This window comes from Channa argus, chromosome 4 (genome assembly GCF_033026475.1).
Source record: "Channa argus isolate prfri chromosome 4, Channa argus male v1.0, whole genome shotgun sequence".
Classification (NCBI taxonomy): domain Eukaryota; kingdom Metazoa; phylum Chordata; class Actinopteri; order Anabantiformes; family Channidae; genus Channa; species Channa argus.
In genome coordinates, this window is record NC_090200.1 from 2,057,021 (window position 1) to 2,072,458 (window position 15,438).

The 15,438-nt window shown below is 41.3% G+C and overlaps 2 protein-coding genes across 3 annotated transcripts in view; one reads left to right on the forward strand and one right to left on the reverse strand.

Annotated features, from left to right (window-relative positions):
- LOC137125463 (NACHT, LRR and PYD domains-containing protein 12-like) overlaps positions 1-15,438 on the reverse strand; it is a 382,261-nt gene that overhangs the window by 285,416 nt on the left and 81,407 nt on the right. The window lies entirely within an intron of this gene.
- LOC137125523 (protein NLRC3-like) lies at positions 3,216-10,055 on the forward strand. Its single transcript, XM_067501134.1, has 3 exons — positions 3,216-3,627; positions 3,790-8,121; positions 8,409-10,055. Exons 2-3 carry the CDS (start codon positions 6,927-6,929, stop codon positions 8,411-8,413), a joined length of 1,200 nt encoding a protein of 399 aa, XP_067357235.1. The 5' UTR covers positions 3,216-3,627; positions 3,790-6,926; the 3' UTR covers positions 8,414-10,055.

Genomic DNA, 15,438 nt, shown 5'->3' on the forward strand with positions numbered 1-15,438 from the left:
GAAGGTCCCCCACCCTGAGCCGAGTTCTGCTGGAGGTTTCCTACGTGTGTGTGTGTGTGTGTGTGTGTCTCACTTATTTAGATATACATAAATGTAAACATGTCACGCTCTTATTGTGACAGGTGTTGTTGCATCCTGTCTCGGAGGCTGGACACAAACCAGCAGCATCACTACCCCCACTCCCCACACACACAGAGCCAACGTCAAAACATTATGACCCCCTGTTACTGCAGTACATGAATTATGACATGATACATGAGTTTGACTTTTACAAGCTCATCATTTTACTGTACTTATTACTTTACTTACTACTCACTTAATCCTATTGTATTTACCATTGAGGTCAAAGTTCAAAATGAATGAGGGTCCAAAACATTAGAACCAACTCTTCCTATAATGCACAATTCTAACCTCGTAAAAGTTGAATACAGTAGCACAGAGTTTGAGTCAGATGCTGTTGTCTGGTCCAGTGTCTCCCTCTGGTGGACATTAACATGAACTACAACAGCTACACACACTAATACAAATAAAAATATGTATTGTGGCATAAATACGGTATTTACACATTTGAGACATAAAAAATAAGTTGTATACAATATTTAAAATAATAAAAATCATATAGTTTCTTTCATCATAACTACTTATGTAAATGATAATCGATTAATTGAATTTTAGTTGTAGTTCTGGGTGATGTCCACCAGAGGGAGACCAGACAACAGCATCTGACTCATTAAACTCTGTGAATATCCATCACTTTTTGTCTTATTTTCCTTATTTCCATTTATGGAGGAGCAGGAAAAAAAGTGCAGCAAAGCTGAACTTAGGACAAATGTTTTATTTTAACAAATGCAGTTAAATGTAAATTAGTGAACATCAGTGCTTTATATTGTCTAAATTAATACAGATTAAAATCAGGAAAAATAACATGTGAAATGTTCAGTGACAGAAATGTTTCCAACCAACTGAAAGTTTCTGTGTGTCTGAACTTCATGACCCAAGTTTAGTTTTACAAAGCAAGAGCCTCATTTTTAGAAACTACTCAGTGTTTCAGTGATTCTGACTCACAACAGATTGTTCTGCTCGTTCAGTGTTTTACTGTTAAAGCACAAAGCTACAGAGCAGATCCTGCTCCTCTCTTTAGTCTTCTCACTTTGTCCCTATGAGACAGACGTCTGCAGAGAAAACAGGACACACTGATGCTACTGTGTCCTTTCAGTTTCAGTGTGAGTCTCAGCTCATCAGAGATTCACATCATCAGATCTGAGATCAGTCACAGAACAGATCCATGTGTGTGAGAGGGTGAAGATCCACAGGAGCAGATGGAGCAGTCTGCATTAAACCACGTGTGGGACTCACAGCAAACATTTGTGTTTCTCAAATGAAGCTCATTGCAAAGAGAAATAGTGCAAACAGCACTGGTCTGTGTCTGTGTCCACAGACTGAATTTGTGCACATTAGTGTTCAAATAGGAATTTAGTTTGTTGTGCACAAATAATCATACACAGCTCAAAGATTAATGCACGTTTGAAAGTATCATTAGCAGGATTGTAACTCCATAGTTACAGAGCATGATGTGAACAGAAGCATCAGATCATCTGTGTTCATTACTAAGATGCCAAAGATCATCTTTGTGTGAAAATCTGCTCCTGCTTCCTGTTTCCTCCAGGTGGAGTCCTGCCTCATTCCAGCAAACAGCTCACCTGTGTGTGCAGGTGTGAAGTGGAGAATCTTGTTCTTCATGGCTTGGAATCGACTGTAAGTTTGTGGACTTTGTTGCTGCAGGATGTTTGGAGTGAAGCAGGGCTGTTATTTTTTCACACAGGTCTGAACTATTCTGCTCTGTGTGATGTTCCCAGCCTCTTCTCTTGAAGGACAGACACTCCTGAAGTTTACTCCAAGTCTCTTTAAAGGAATAATGTCCTCTTCTTATGAAAACATAGGACGTGCATGTTTCACTTAGTGGAGAACCAGAAGGAAAATGTTACAGTTACTGATGCTGCTACTTGTCAAGTCTAGATTCATTAACCTGACTGTTCCTGTCATCAAGACACAAACATGTTCTCCTGTGCACCAGTTATGTGGAACCTGTATGTAACAACATGTATGTCTGCAGAGGGGATCATCTGTTTACCTCCACTGACCTCTGTTGTCTTTCTGTTGCTGCAGGCTGTAATGTGACCATCAGTCACTGAGTCAGCTTTAAGTTTGATCTTAATGAAAGTTATCCAGTTATCTAAGTTTCTTATCATTTATTTTTTCAAATCTAAAAACTGCTCAGTAGAACCAGTTTCTAACTGTAGACCTCAACTCTGAAGAAACACTACTGTGTTTTAACTCATGCTGCTAGAAGGACTGAGGTGTCTGTGAATGTTGACATTCATATACCAGCTAACAACACAAGAACAGTGTTTATCATGATCCACACTGGAATAAGTTGACAGGTTTTCATTGGTTAAAGACCCTGTTCACCTGGGGGCAGGAACCACAGTGAGCAACAGCTTTTTCTACTTTACCTTAATTACTTAAATACATTGTTTGGCTGTTTTCTGGGTCTTTTTCTCACAGTCTGCAGTCAGTACATGGATTTAATAGTGTTTTAAAATTCTGTTCTGCAGCACACACATATATATTTGCAGCTTTTTCTTGTGCAAACAATCTGGACTAATGTCTCATCTGTGTTTAAGAGTCAAACAGAACGATGCTGTAACGCAAATACTTAGTTACTGTATGAACATTTGGGGTTGGATCACAATAGAAAGGAGTTCAGACCTAATGGATAATGAATAGAACAGGATGGGTGACACACTCCATTGTTCTACCAGACAAATGTACACAAAACACCAAGCTGTACTCATACATAGATTAAAACCACACAGCAGATCTTATACAACTGGCATCATATCTTATAGGAAGCCTGACAAAGTTAGTTTTCATTCATTCAGTCCAAAAGGTTCAACCGTGTTCACAGTGTGAATCCAGTTTGCTTCCTGCTAAAGCGGTGAATTTACAATATCACCACTCAATGCCCCATAATTTGGAGGATTTCTGTACTTCAGGTCATTCAATACAGGAGAAATTGTGAAGTCAACTTTAATGATTAATCTCTCTCTCGAAAACAATAATGACATTTGACTGTAAGATTAATGACTTTTGAAACTGGAACTGTATTTTCCAAATTATCACAGCTGAACCTCCCTTGTCTGCTGGAGGAATAATTATGTTTCCTGGCTTCAAGATTCTTAGGAGCCTTTAGTTCAGATTGGCAACACATAGACTGGTTTACTGGTTTACAGGATTCAAAATGGATGATGGTTCACCACTTAAAGTAAAAATGAGATTGAATTCAAAACGAAGGCAAAACAGTTATCAAGTTGTTGTAACTAAGTGTAGAGGACTGTGTGTCCTCTGTGTTGGTACCAGAGCTGTGGTTTGAAGTTGTGATTGTGAGCGATCCAATAATTAATATATGAAGCTCTTTAAAATGACAGTTTTTAAAAATCCATTCTGACAGACATAATGTGAGCTCATTCTTCCTGGTTCCTCCACAGAGTGGACCAGCAGAGCTCAGAGGTTCCCAGTGGTCAGTCTGTCCAGCAGCATCAAACACACCTGGACTCCATATTTATGGTCTGTACATGTACAACTACTACTTTTCCATCTGTTGTGTCCACAATAATGTCCATGCTGCACTTTTTAGACCAGTGGATTGTCAGTCTGTCCAACATGGATCTGATGTTTGGCTCCATGGTTTTACTTGGATTGTGTCATTCATATAGTTTTGTGTTCCAGCTGCTGGAGGACAACATTGTCACTTTTGTGAAGAACGAGCTGAAGAAGATCCAGAAGAGTCTGAGTCCAGATTACCCAGAATGCTCAGAGAGTCAGAGGGAGGATGAGGAGGTGTTGGATGGTGAGGATGAAGAGCAGAGGAGGAGCAGCAGAGAGTCATTTCTGAAGATCACAGTGAACTTCCTGAGGAGAATGAAGCAGGAGGAGCTGGCTGACTGTCTGCACAGCAGTAAAAGATTTAATCTGATGGGAAAGTTGGCAAATGGATAGAGAAAGGCATTTTCCAAAAGTGTGAACATGATCATTTATAATTTTTACTTATTACACAAATATTTCTATTTTTTCAGAATCTTATGTGATGTACCAGGCTAAACTAAAATCTAACCTGCAGAAGAAGTTCCAGTACATGTTTGAGGGCATCGCTAAAGCAGGAAACCCAACTCTTCTGAATCAGATCTACACAGAGCTCTACATCACAGAGGGACGGACTGGAGAGGTCAATGATGAACATGAGGTCAGACAGATTGAAACAGCATCCAGGAAACCAGTCAGACCAGAAACAACAATCAGACATGAAGACATGTTTAAAGCCTCACCTGGAAGAGATGGACCAATCAGAAGAGTGATGACAAAGGGAGTGTAGCTATTAGAGAAAGAATTCACCAGATCCTCCCCCCAAATATTACAGATAGATCTTCATGTACAGCAGTGCTAGAGTCATCGATAAGGCCCCAAACCCTGTTAGACTGCTTTTTACCCATAGATCTCTCTGAGCTAACTTCAATTATTACCTCATCTAAATCAACAACCTGTCTGCTAGACCCTATTCCAACTAAGCTGCTCAAGGAAGCTTTACCCTTAATAGATACGTTCATATTAGATATCATCAATCTATCTTTAGAAACAGGCTATGTACCACAGGCCTATAAGGTAGCTGTAATGAAACCATTACTTAAAAAACCCTGTCTTGACCCAGGCGTTTTAGCCAATTACAGACCAATATCTAATCTCCCCTTTATTTCTAAAATAATTGAAAAAGTAGTTGCAAAACAATTATGTGACCACCTTCATAGGAATAATGTGTATGAAGACTTTCAGTCAGGATTTAGAGTTCATCATAGTACAGAAACAGCACTGGTAAAAGTCACCAACGATCTTCTCATGGCCTCAGATAATGGACTCATCTCTATACTTGTTCTGTTAGATCTTAGTGCTGCATTTGATACCATTGATCATAACATTTTATTACAGAGACTGGAACATGAAATTGGAATTACAGGAACTGCACTAGGTTGGTTTAAATCTTATCTGTCTGATAGATTTCAATTTGTTCATGTTAATGATGAATCCTCCATGCACACAAAGGTTAGCTATGGAGTTCCACAAGGCTCTGTGTTAGGACCAATACTTTTTACTTTATATATGTCTCCTTTAGGCAACATTATTAGAAAACAATCCATACATTTCCACTGTTATGCTGATGATACCCAGCTATATTTATCGATAGAACCAGATGAAAATAATCAGTTAATAAAGCTTCAAGCCTACAAGACATAAAGGCCTGGATGTCCCACAATTCTTTACTTCTAAATTCAGACAAAACTGAAGTCATAGTATTTGGGCCCAAAAATCTCAGAGATATGATGTCCAACCATATTGTTACCCTAGATGGCATAAGTCTGGCCTCCAGTACTACTGCAAGGAACCTTGGAGTTATTTTTGATCAGGATCTGTCTTTTAAGGCACATATAAAACAAATCTCTAGAACAGCCTTCTTCCACCTACGGAACATTGCCAAAATTAGGAGCATCCTTTCTCAAAGTGATGCCGAAAAACTGGTCCATGCATTTGTTACGTCTAGGTTGGACTACTGTAATTCCCTACTTTCAGGATGCCCCAGTAACTCCCTAAAGAGCCTGCAATTAATCCAAAATGCTGCAGCAAGAGTGCTGACTGGAACTAGCAAGAGAGATCATATTTCACATCACTAGCTTCTCTCCATTGGCTTCCCATTAAATTTAGAATAGAATTTTAAACCCTGCTTCTTACATATAAAGCTCTGAATGGTCAGGCTCCATCATATATAGAAGATCTCATAGCACCATATCATCCCAGTAGACCACTTCGCTCTCAGAATGCAGGCCTACTTGTGGTTCCCAGAATTTCCAAAGGTAGAATGGGAGGTAGAGCCTTTAGCTATCAAGCTCCTCTCTTGTGGAACCAGCTCGCAGTTCAGATTCAGGAAGCAGACACCCTCTCTACTTTTAAGTCTAGGCTTAAAACCTTCCTCTTTAATAAAGCATATAGTTAGTTATAGTTATGCTGCCATAGGCTTAGACTGCTGGGGGACCCACCCCCCAATGCACTGAGCTCCTTTCCTCCTCTTGACCATCTCTCCTCTCCTCTCACCCCACAATTGTCACCACTGTATGTCATTAACTCTGTGTGTTTTCTCCCGTAGTTGTCTTTGTCTTTCTCTGTCCCCCTCTCTCTGTCCCTTTCTGCAGGTGTCCCCGGCTTTGAAGCTGTGTGTCTTCCAGCGTGCAGCTACTGGTCCTACCAACCTGCCTGATGTTTTGTTGTTGCTTTTTGTTGCTCTGTTCTTTTCTCTCTCCCCTTTCCACTCACCCCAAGCGGTCGAGGCAGATGGCCGTCCACCCTGATCCTGGTTCTGCTGGAGGGTTCTTCCATTAAAGGGAGTTTTTCCTCTCCACTGTTGCCTATGGCTTGCTCCAGGGGGAATTGTTGGGTTCTCTTTATACATCTTTATATTCTTGACTTTATTCTGTAAAGTACCCTGAGATGAAAGTTGAATTGAATTGAATTGAAAATTGAATTGAGTGGCTGGTATTGGGAAAACAGTCTTAACACAGAAGTTCACTCTGGACTTGGCTGAAGACAAAGCCAACCAGGACATATAGTTCACATTTCCATTGACTTTCAGAGAGCTGAATGTGCTGAAAGAGAAAAAGTTCAGCTTGGCGGAACTTGTTCATCTCTTCTTTCCTGAAACCAAAGGAATCAGCAGGTTTGATGAGTTCCAGGTTGTGTTCATCTTTGATGGTCTGGATGAGTGTCGACTTCCTCTGGACTTCCACAACAACAAGATCCTGACTGATGTCACAGTGTCCACCTCAATGGATGTGCTGCTGACAAACCTCATCAGGGGGAACCTGCTTCCCTCTGCTCGCCTCTGGATCACCACACGACCTGCAGCAGCCAATCAGATCCCTCCTTGGTGTGTTGACATGGTGACAGAGGTCAGAGGGTTCACTGACCCACAGAAGGAGGAGTACTTCAGGAAGAGATTCAGAGATGAGGAGCAGGCCAGCAGAATCATCTCCCACATCAAGACATCACGAAGCCTCCACATCATGTGCCACATCCCAGTCTTCTGCTGGATCACTGCTACAGTTCTGGAGGATGTGTTGAAAACCAGAGAGGGAGGAGAGCTGCCCAAGACCCTGACTGAGATGTACATGCACTTCCTGGTGGTTCAGACCAAACTGAAAAACATCAAGTATAATGGAGGAGCTGAGACAGATTCACACTGGAGTCCAGAGAACAAGATGATGATTGAGTCTCTGGGAAAACTGTCTTTTGAGCAGCTGCAGAAAGGAAACCTGATCTTCTATGAATCAGACCTGACAGAGTGTGGCATCGACATCAGAGCAGCCTCAGTGTACTCAGGAGTGTTCACACAGATCTTTAAAGAGGAGAGAGGACTGTACCAGGACAAGGTGTTCTGCTTCATCCATCTGAGTGTCCAGGAGTTTCTGGCTGCTCTTCATGTCCATCTGACTTTCATCAACTCTGGAGTCAATCTGCTGTCAGAAACCACCTCAGAGAAGTTACAAACAAGAAAAAACAAACCTGCATTGACAGACCTCTACCACAGTGCTGTAGACAAGGCCTTAGAGAGTCCAAATGGACACTTGGACTTGTTCCTTCGATTTCTCCTGGGCCTGTCACTTGTGACCAATCAGACCCTTTTACAAGGTCTTCGAACAAAAACAAAAAATACCTCAGAAGTGAATCAGGTATGTACGCTCCAGTACATCAAAGGTAAGATCGAGGAGAACCCTTGTCCAGAAAGAAGCATCAACCTGTTCCACTGTCTGAATGAACTGAATGATTGTTCTTTAGTGGAGCAGATCCAACAGTACCTGAGATCAGGAAGTCTCTCCACAGAGAAACTGTCTCCTGCTCAGTGGTCAGCTCTGGTCTTTATCTTGCTGTCTTCGGGAAAAGAACTGGACATCTTAATACACCTCTGGTTCAGAGGTGGCTCTTCTGAGGCTCCTGCCAGTGGTCAGTCTCCTCCAAAGCTCTGTAAGTAAACCAGTAACTAAACAGGTTGCATTTACTGATAATAATTAACAATGCTTTTATTTATGTTGTCATTAAACAAAAATTCTTAAATAGCTCAATAATATCAAAACAATTCCAAGTCATAAAACTAAAACATCAGGAACAGTTATGCAATAATAAATGACAGAACATGAACCTCAACAAAGAAAATTAGAAGTTTTGTCAAATTCAGAGAGAAAACTAGAAAATGCACTTAAATGTGGTTTTAGTCAATTTTTTAAACTCAACTTTTTTTATGACCACTCCAGGCTGACTGACTGTAACCTCTCATAGAGAAGCTGTGAAGCTCTGTCCTCAGTTCTCAGCTCTCAGTCCTCTAGTCTGAGAGAACTGGACCTGAGTAACAACAACCTGCAGGATTCAGGAGTGAAATTACTCTGTGATGGACTGAAGAGTGCACACTGTCAACTGGAGACTCTCAGGTCAGGATTCATCAAACTGTTTCACTTTTTCTCTTTGATTTTTATTTTTCCTCATTAAAGTATGTTTTTAGGATGGACAGTTTTTCCTTATCTGATTCTGAGGGTTTAAGGACAGAAAGTGTCATTGTAGAACATATATATTATAAAACTGAGGGAGAACTTCACCTTGACATTATGTGATGTTGATTTGATTCTATATTGACCAATTATCTTTGCTCTTTGATGTGAAGCATCTTGAATTACCATGAATTGTTCTACATACTGTAAATAAAATGGACTTGAAAACTTACCAGCTCATTTGCATAACTGAATAAACAAGTCAATGCCTGCACACATGGCTTCAACCACAAGTCTCCGCACGCGGACTCTTTTACGTGGACAATTTCAGTCTTTTCTGGGATCGTCCTCAGTAATTCAAACAAGATGGACTGCACCCGAACTTTCTGGGATCACGGATGTTGACCGAGAACATTGTCCACAGCGTCTCAGTCTCCGGAGACTGATTGACCATTGAAAACACCTGTGGCTTCGATGTGCTCACCTCTCCTGCATCTTCCGCTCCAACACCTGATGACATCCACAGGTATAAACAGTCCGAGATATTTATAGAATCTGACGTTACCAACAGACAAAATGCAGCTGTTATGGATTCTAATTTTTCACCCAGGGAACATTATTATTTTGCTGAATGTTATGATCTTAACCACACTGCTCTTTGCTCCATAGAGACTATGTCTGAACCACGACCACCTAAACTTTTTAAACCAAAAATGAACACAAGGGGAGTTAATCATAAAAATCTAATACAAGTTAAGACTAATGCTCATACTGAACCAAAACCCAAAACTATTAAATGTGGATTATTAAATATCAGATCTCTCTCTTCTAAATCTCTGTTCTGTAATCTACTGAAACTTGCAGCAGGAAAAATATGTCAGTTTAAATGAGTCATATTAATGATCATGTTCCTAGAAGCACAGGCTGAGGTGGAGGAGTTGCAGCAATCTTCCATTGTAGCTTATCAATAATTCCTAGACCTAAACATAGCTATAACTCATTTGAGAGTCTTACTCTTAGCCTTTCACACCCAAACTGGAAAACTCAAAAACCACTATTATTTGTTATCGTGTACCGTCCTCCAGTCCCTTACTCAGAGTTTTTGATTGAATTTTCTGATTTTCTATCTGATTTAGTGCTTAGTACAGATAAAGTCATTATAGTGGGTGACTTTAACATTCATGTAGATGCTGACAGTAACTGCCTGAGCACTGCATTTAATTCATTATTAGATTCAATTGGTTTTTCCCAAAATGTAAATAAACCCACTCACTGTTTTAGTCACACGTTAGACCTTGTCCTTACGTATGGAATTGAAGCGGATAATTTAACCATATTTCCTCACAACTCTTTTCTGTCTGACCATTTTTTAATAACATTTGAATTTACAATAACGGACTATATAGCAGTTAGGGAAAAATTCCACTATAGCAGATGCTTAAGTGAAAAAGCTGTCAACAAATTTAAAGAAATAATTTCTTCATCTTTTTCACCACCATGTGTCAATACTATGGTGAGTAGCCATCTTACTCCTGTACAAATTGATTACTTAGTTGACGATTCTGCAGCCTCACTGCGTATGATACTAGATACAGTTGCCTCTCTGAAAAAGAAGGCAGTGAATCAGAGGAGCCGACCTCCATGGTACAATTCAGAAATGCACAGCTTAAAGCAGGTGTCACGAAAGTTAGAAAGGAAGTGGCGTTCAACTAATCTAGAAGAATCTCATTTAGCCTGAAAAAACAGTTTAGAAATGTACAAAAAAGCTCCACGATGCCAGAACAGCATATTATTCATCATTAATAGAAGAAAACAAGAACAACCCCGGTTTCTGTTCAGCACTGTAGCCAGGCTGACTAAGAGCCATAGTTCTGTTGAGCCTAGTATTCAATTAACTTTGTGCACCAATGACTTTATGACTTTCTTTCTGAATAAAATTGTAGCTATTAGAGAAAGAATTCACCAGATCCTCCCCCCAAATATTACAGATAGATCTTCATGTACAGCAGTGCTAGAATCATGGATAAGGCCCCACTCCCTGTTAGACTGCTTTTTACCCATAGATCTCTCTGAGCTAACTTCAACCATTGCTTTCTCAAAACTAACATGTCTTTTAGACCCTGTTCCAACCAAATTGCTTAAAGATGTTCTACCTTTAATAGACACGTTCATATTAGATTTGATTAACCTATCTTTAGTAACTGGCTATGTACCTCCTGGCAGAGTGCTCAGGGAATGCGTAGAACAGCTAGCGGATGTCTTCACAGACATCTTCAACATCTCCCTGAGCAGCAACGTTGTTCCTACGTGCCTCAAGGCAACGACCATTGTGCCTAAGAAGTCTACTGTCTCCTGCCTCAATGACTATCGTCCCATCGCGCTCACACCCATCGTGATGAACTGCTTCGAGAGGCTCGTCATGAGGCACATTAAGACCCAACTCCCAACCTCCCTGGACCCCATGCAGTTTGCGTATCGTCCAAATCGTTCCACGGACGATGCCATCTCCACGACCCTCCATCTGGCCCTCACCCACCTGGACAATAAGGACTCATACGTACGAATACTGTTCATTGACTTCAGCTCAGCGTTCAATAAAATCATCCCTCAGCACCTGATCGAGAAATTGAGCATACTGGGCCTGAACACCTCCCTCTGCAACTGGATTCTGGACTTCCTGACTGGGAGACCCCAGTCAGTCCGGATCGGGAACAACATCTCCAGCACCACCACACTGAGCACTGGAGCCCCTCAGGGCTGTGTGCTCAGCCCTCTGCTGTTCACTCTGCTGACGCACGACTGTGTAGCAATGCACAGCTCAAACACATAGTCAAGTTTGCCAATGACACGACCGTGGTGGGTCTAATCAGCAAGAACGACGAGTCAGCTTACAGAGAGGAGGTGCAACGGTTAACAGCCTGGTGTGGAGCAAACAATCTGTCTCTGAACGTTGACAAAACTAAAGAGATGGTTGTGGACTTCAGGAGAGCACAGAGCGACCATTCTCCATTGATCATCGATGGATCCTCAGTGGAGATAGTCAAGAGCACCAAATTCCTTGGTGTTCACCTGGCGGACAACCTCACCTGGTCAGTCAACACCAGCTCCATCACCAAGAAAGCCCAGCAGCGTCTCTACTTCCTGAGAAGGCTGAGGAAAGGCTCCCTCCCCCCATCCTGACCATGTTCTACAGAGGGACCATTGAGAGCATCCTGAGCAGCTGCATCACTGCCTGATTTGGGAACTGCACCGTCGCGGATCGCAAGACCCTACAGAGGATAGTGAGGACAGCTGAGAAGATCATCGGAGTCTTTCTCCCCTCTATTATGCACATTTACACAACACGATGCATCCGCAAAGCCAACAGCATTGTGGACGACCCCACACACCCATCACACACACTCTTCACACTCCTGCCATCAGGAAAGAGGTTCCGAAGCATTCGGGCTGCTACATCCAGACTATGCAACAGTTTTTTCCCGCAAGCCATCAGGCTCCTCAACACACAGAACTGAAATGGAACTTAAACACACTACCAACTGAACTCAACACACTCTCATCACTCTCTACTCATCTCATTCCACCACCACTTATTTATTATTTATTTACTTTTATCATTCTACATTTACTGCACTACACTGTTTACCTGCTGTTTTTTCACATTCCAATGCAATTGCACTGTTTACATGCTGGACATTTAAATGCACTATACTGTTTACATGCTGCTCTTTTTTACACCCTTAGCACACTTGACTGTACTGTACTGTAAAATAGTATACAGTAGGTTTACTGGTCGGCACTGTCTTGGGTTTTGTGTCCTGTCCTGTGTTACTTGTGTTGTCTGTCTACACTGTCTTTCTGTACTGTTTTTTGTCTGCACTGTTTGCACTTGGTTGCACTCGATGCACTTTACATAGCTTGTGTTGTTTGTAGCACCTTGGTTCTTGGAGGAACGTTATCTCGTTTCTACTGTGTACTGTGAACCACTGTGTATAGTAGAAATGACAATAAAAGCCACTTGACTTGACCAAAGGCCTATAAAGTTGCTGTAATCTAACCATTACTTAAAAAACCCTGTCTGGATCCAGGTGATTTAGCCAACTATAGACCAATATCTAATCTCCCCTTTATTTCTAAAATAATTGAAAAAGTAGTGTCAAAACAATTATGTGATCACCTTTATAGGAATAATTTGTATGAAGACTTTCAGTCAGGATTCAGAGCTCATCACAGTACAGAAACAGCACTGGTAAAAGTCACCAACGATCTTCTCCTGGATTCAGATAATGGACTTGTGTCCGTACTCGTCTTACTAGACCTTAGTGCCGCATTTGACACCATTGACCACAACATTTTATTACAGAGACTAGAACATGGATTTGGGATTAAAGGAACCACATTACATTGGTTTAAATCTTATCTGTCAGACAGATTCCAACTTGTTCATGTTAATGATGACTCTTCTTTATGCACCAAAGTTAGCTATGGAGTTCCACAGGGCTCTGTGTTAGGACCAATACTTTTCAATCTCTATATGTCACCTTTAGGCATAATTATTAGGAAACATTCCATAAACTTCCACAGCTATGCAGATGATACCCAGCTCTATTTATCTGTGAAACCAGAAGATACTAACCAATTAGTCAAACTTGAAGCATGTCTAAAAGACATAAAGACCTGGATGTCCTACAATTCCCTACTTCTGGGGTGTCCTAATAACTCTCTAAAAAGCCTTCAATTAATCCAAAATGCTGCAGCAAGAGTGCTGACTGGATGAGGAAAGAGAGATCTTATTTCACCTTCACTAGCTTCTCTCCATTGGCTTCCCATTAAATCTAGAATAGAATTTAAAACCCTGCTTCTTACATACAAAGCTCTGAATGGTCAGACTCCATCATATTTAAAAGATCTCATAGTTCTGTATCGCCCGATTAGACCACTTCGATCCCAGAATACAGGCCTACTTGTGGTTCCCAGAGTTTGCAAAAGTAGAACGGGAGGCAGAGCCTTTACCTATCAAGCTCCTCTCCTGTGGAACCAGCTTCCAATGCAAATTCGGGGGGCAGACACCCTCTCTACTTTTAAGACTAGGCTTAAAACTTTCCTTTTTCATAAAGCTTATAGTTAAAACTGCTCACTCAACCTGAACTAGCTCCTACTTAAGATGCTATTGGTTTAGAGTGTTGGGCGACTCCTGCAAGTGCAATGAGCTCCTCTCCTCTTTTTCTCTATACATTTATTTGTCACCACTTTATGCTATTAATTTTTGGTCCTACCAACCTGTATAATGCTTTGTTGTTGCTTTTTGTTGTTGTTTTGTTGTTGCTTTTCGTTGCTCTGTTCTTTTGTCCCTCCACTTTCCACTCACCCAAACTGGTCAAGGCAGGTACTACAATTAACATATAATGTTTAAGGTATATTCCTACATTTGTACCAAATACATTGGAATAAAATTGACCTGAACCAAAAGTTAGAAACATAGAAGAAAAACAAGTGTGCCAAGTGTTAACAGTTGGTTCCTGTGTTGTTTTGTGTGTCTGCAGACTGTCAGGTTGTCTAATCACAGAGGAAGTTTGTGCTTCTCTGGCCTCAGCTCTGAGCTCCAACCCCTCCCATCTGAGAGAACTGGACCTGAGCTACAATCATCCAGGAGACTCCGGAGTGAAGCTGCTGTCTCCTCTACTGGACGATCCACAGTGGAGACTGTACACTCTCAGGTATGTCAAGACTTGATGCAGCTTCAGTTGATGTCTGATGGAGGGGGAAGAGCTACAGTCATTTGCTCTGTCTCACCAGATTACAGGTCTCCACATTAGTGCTTTGAATTAAAGAGACATTGGAGAGTTTTTCTCATATTTATAACTTCTTTGTATGAAGCATGTTCTGCAAAGAATTGACTGTGGCACTGGCATGTAAAACCTCCACACAAAGGCAAATGACAGGCCAAAGTATGACTAGAAGAAAGGAAATATTTGTTTCTTACTACCATCCCAGGTTGTAGGCATCTGCTAAACACCAATCAGACATTTGTGTAAACTGGAACCACCAAAATACAAGCAGAGTCATTCGAGCCCTGTGATGCAGTGTGGAGAAGAACAACACAAATGAGTGTATGAGCACATTGATTGCTGCTGATGGCAGGTTCTGGAGGAAGCATGTTTGGACCCTTGATGACAGAATGGGACTAACAGGAGGTGCCTGGTGGTTCACTATCGATCAACTCCCCCCAGGAGGGCAGGAGGCCACCAATGCAGAGGACAAATTTCATTTTAAAGTGTATGTGAAAATGGACATGTTTCAACGATGATTTTATCATCATTCCTTTCAGGGTGGAGCCTGGTGGAGAACGATGGCTGAGACCAGTTCTGATGAAGTGTAAGTGTGTTTTTAATGAGATTGATGGAAACAAAGCAGCAACATTGAACCATCTTCAAACTGTCACATCACTCATTCACATCATCAAAGTGTCAAGAAATGAACAGATGATGGATTAATAACTGCAGCTGTTTGTGTCTTGTTGTCTCCATCAGATTTCTGTCAACTCACAATCGACACAAACACAGTGAACAGGAAACTACAACTGTCTGACAACAACAGGAAGGTGAAATACAGTATGTGGAGGACATTCAGTCATATCCTGATCATCCAGACAGATTTGTCTACTGGCCTCAACTGCTGTGTAGTAATGTTCTGACTGGTTGCTGTTACTGGGAGGTGGAGTGGAGCAGTAATGTGGAAATATCAGTGAGTTACAGAGGAATCAGAAAAGAAGAAGACAGAGAAGACTTTAGTTTTGGAA

What these genes read in the sequence shown, in the direction of transcription:
- LOC137125523 (XM_067501134.1), top strand. Translation starts at nt 6,927, where the DNA reads ATGGATGTGCTGCTGACAAACCTCATCAGGGGGAACCTGCTTCCCTCT.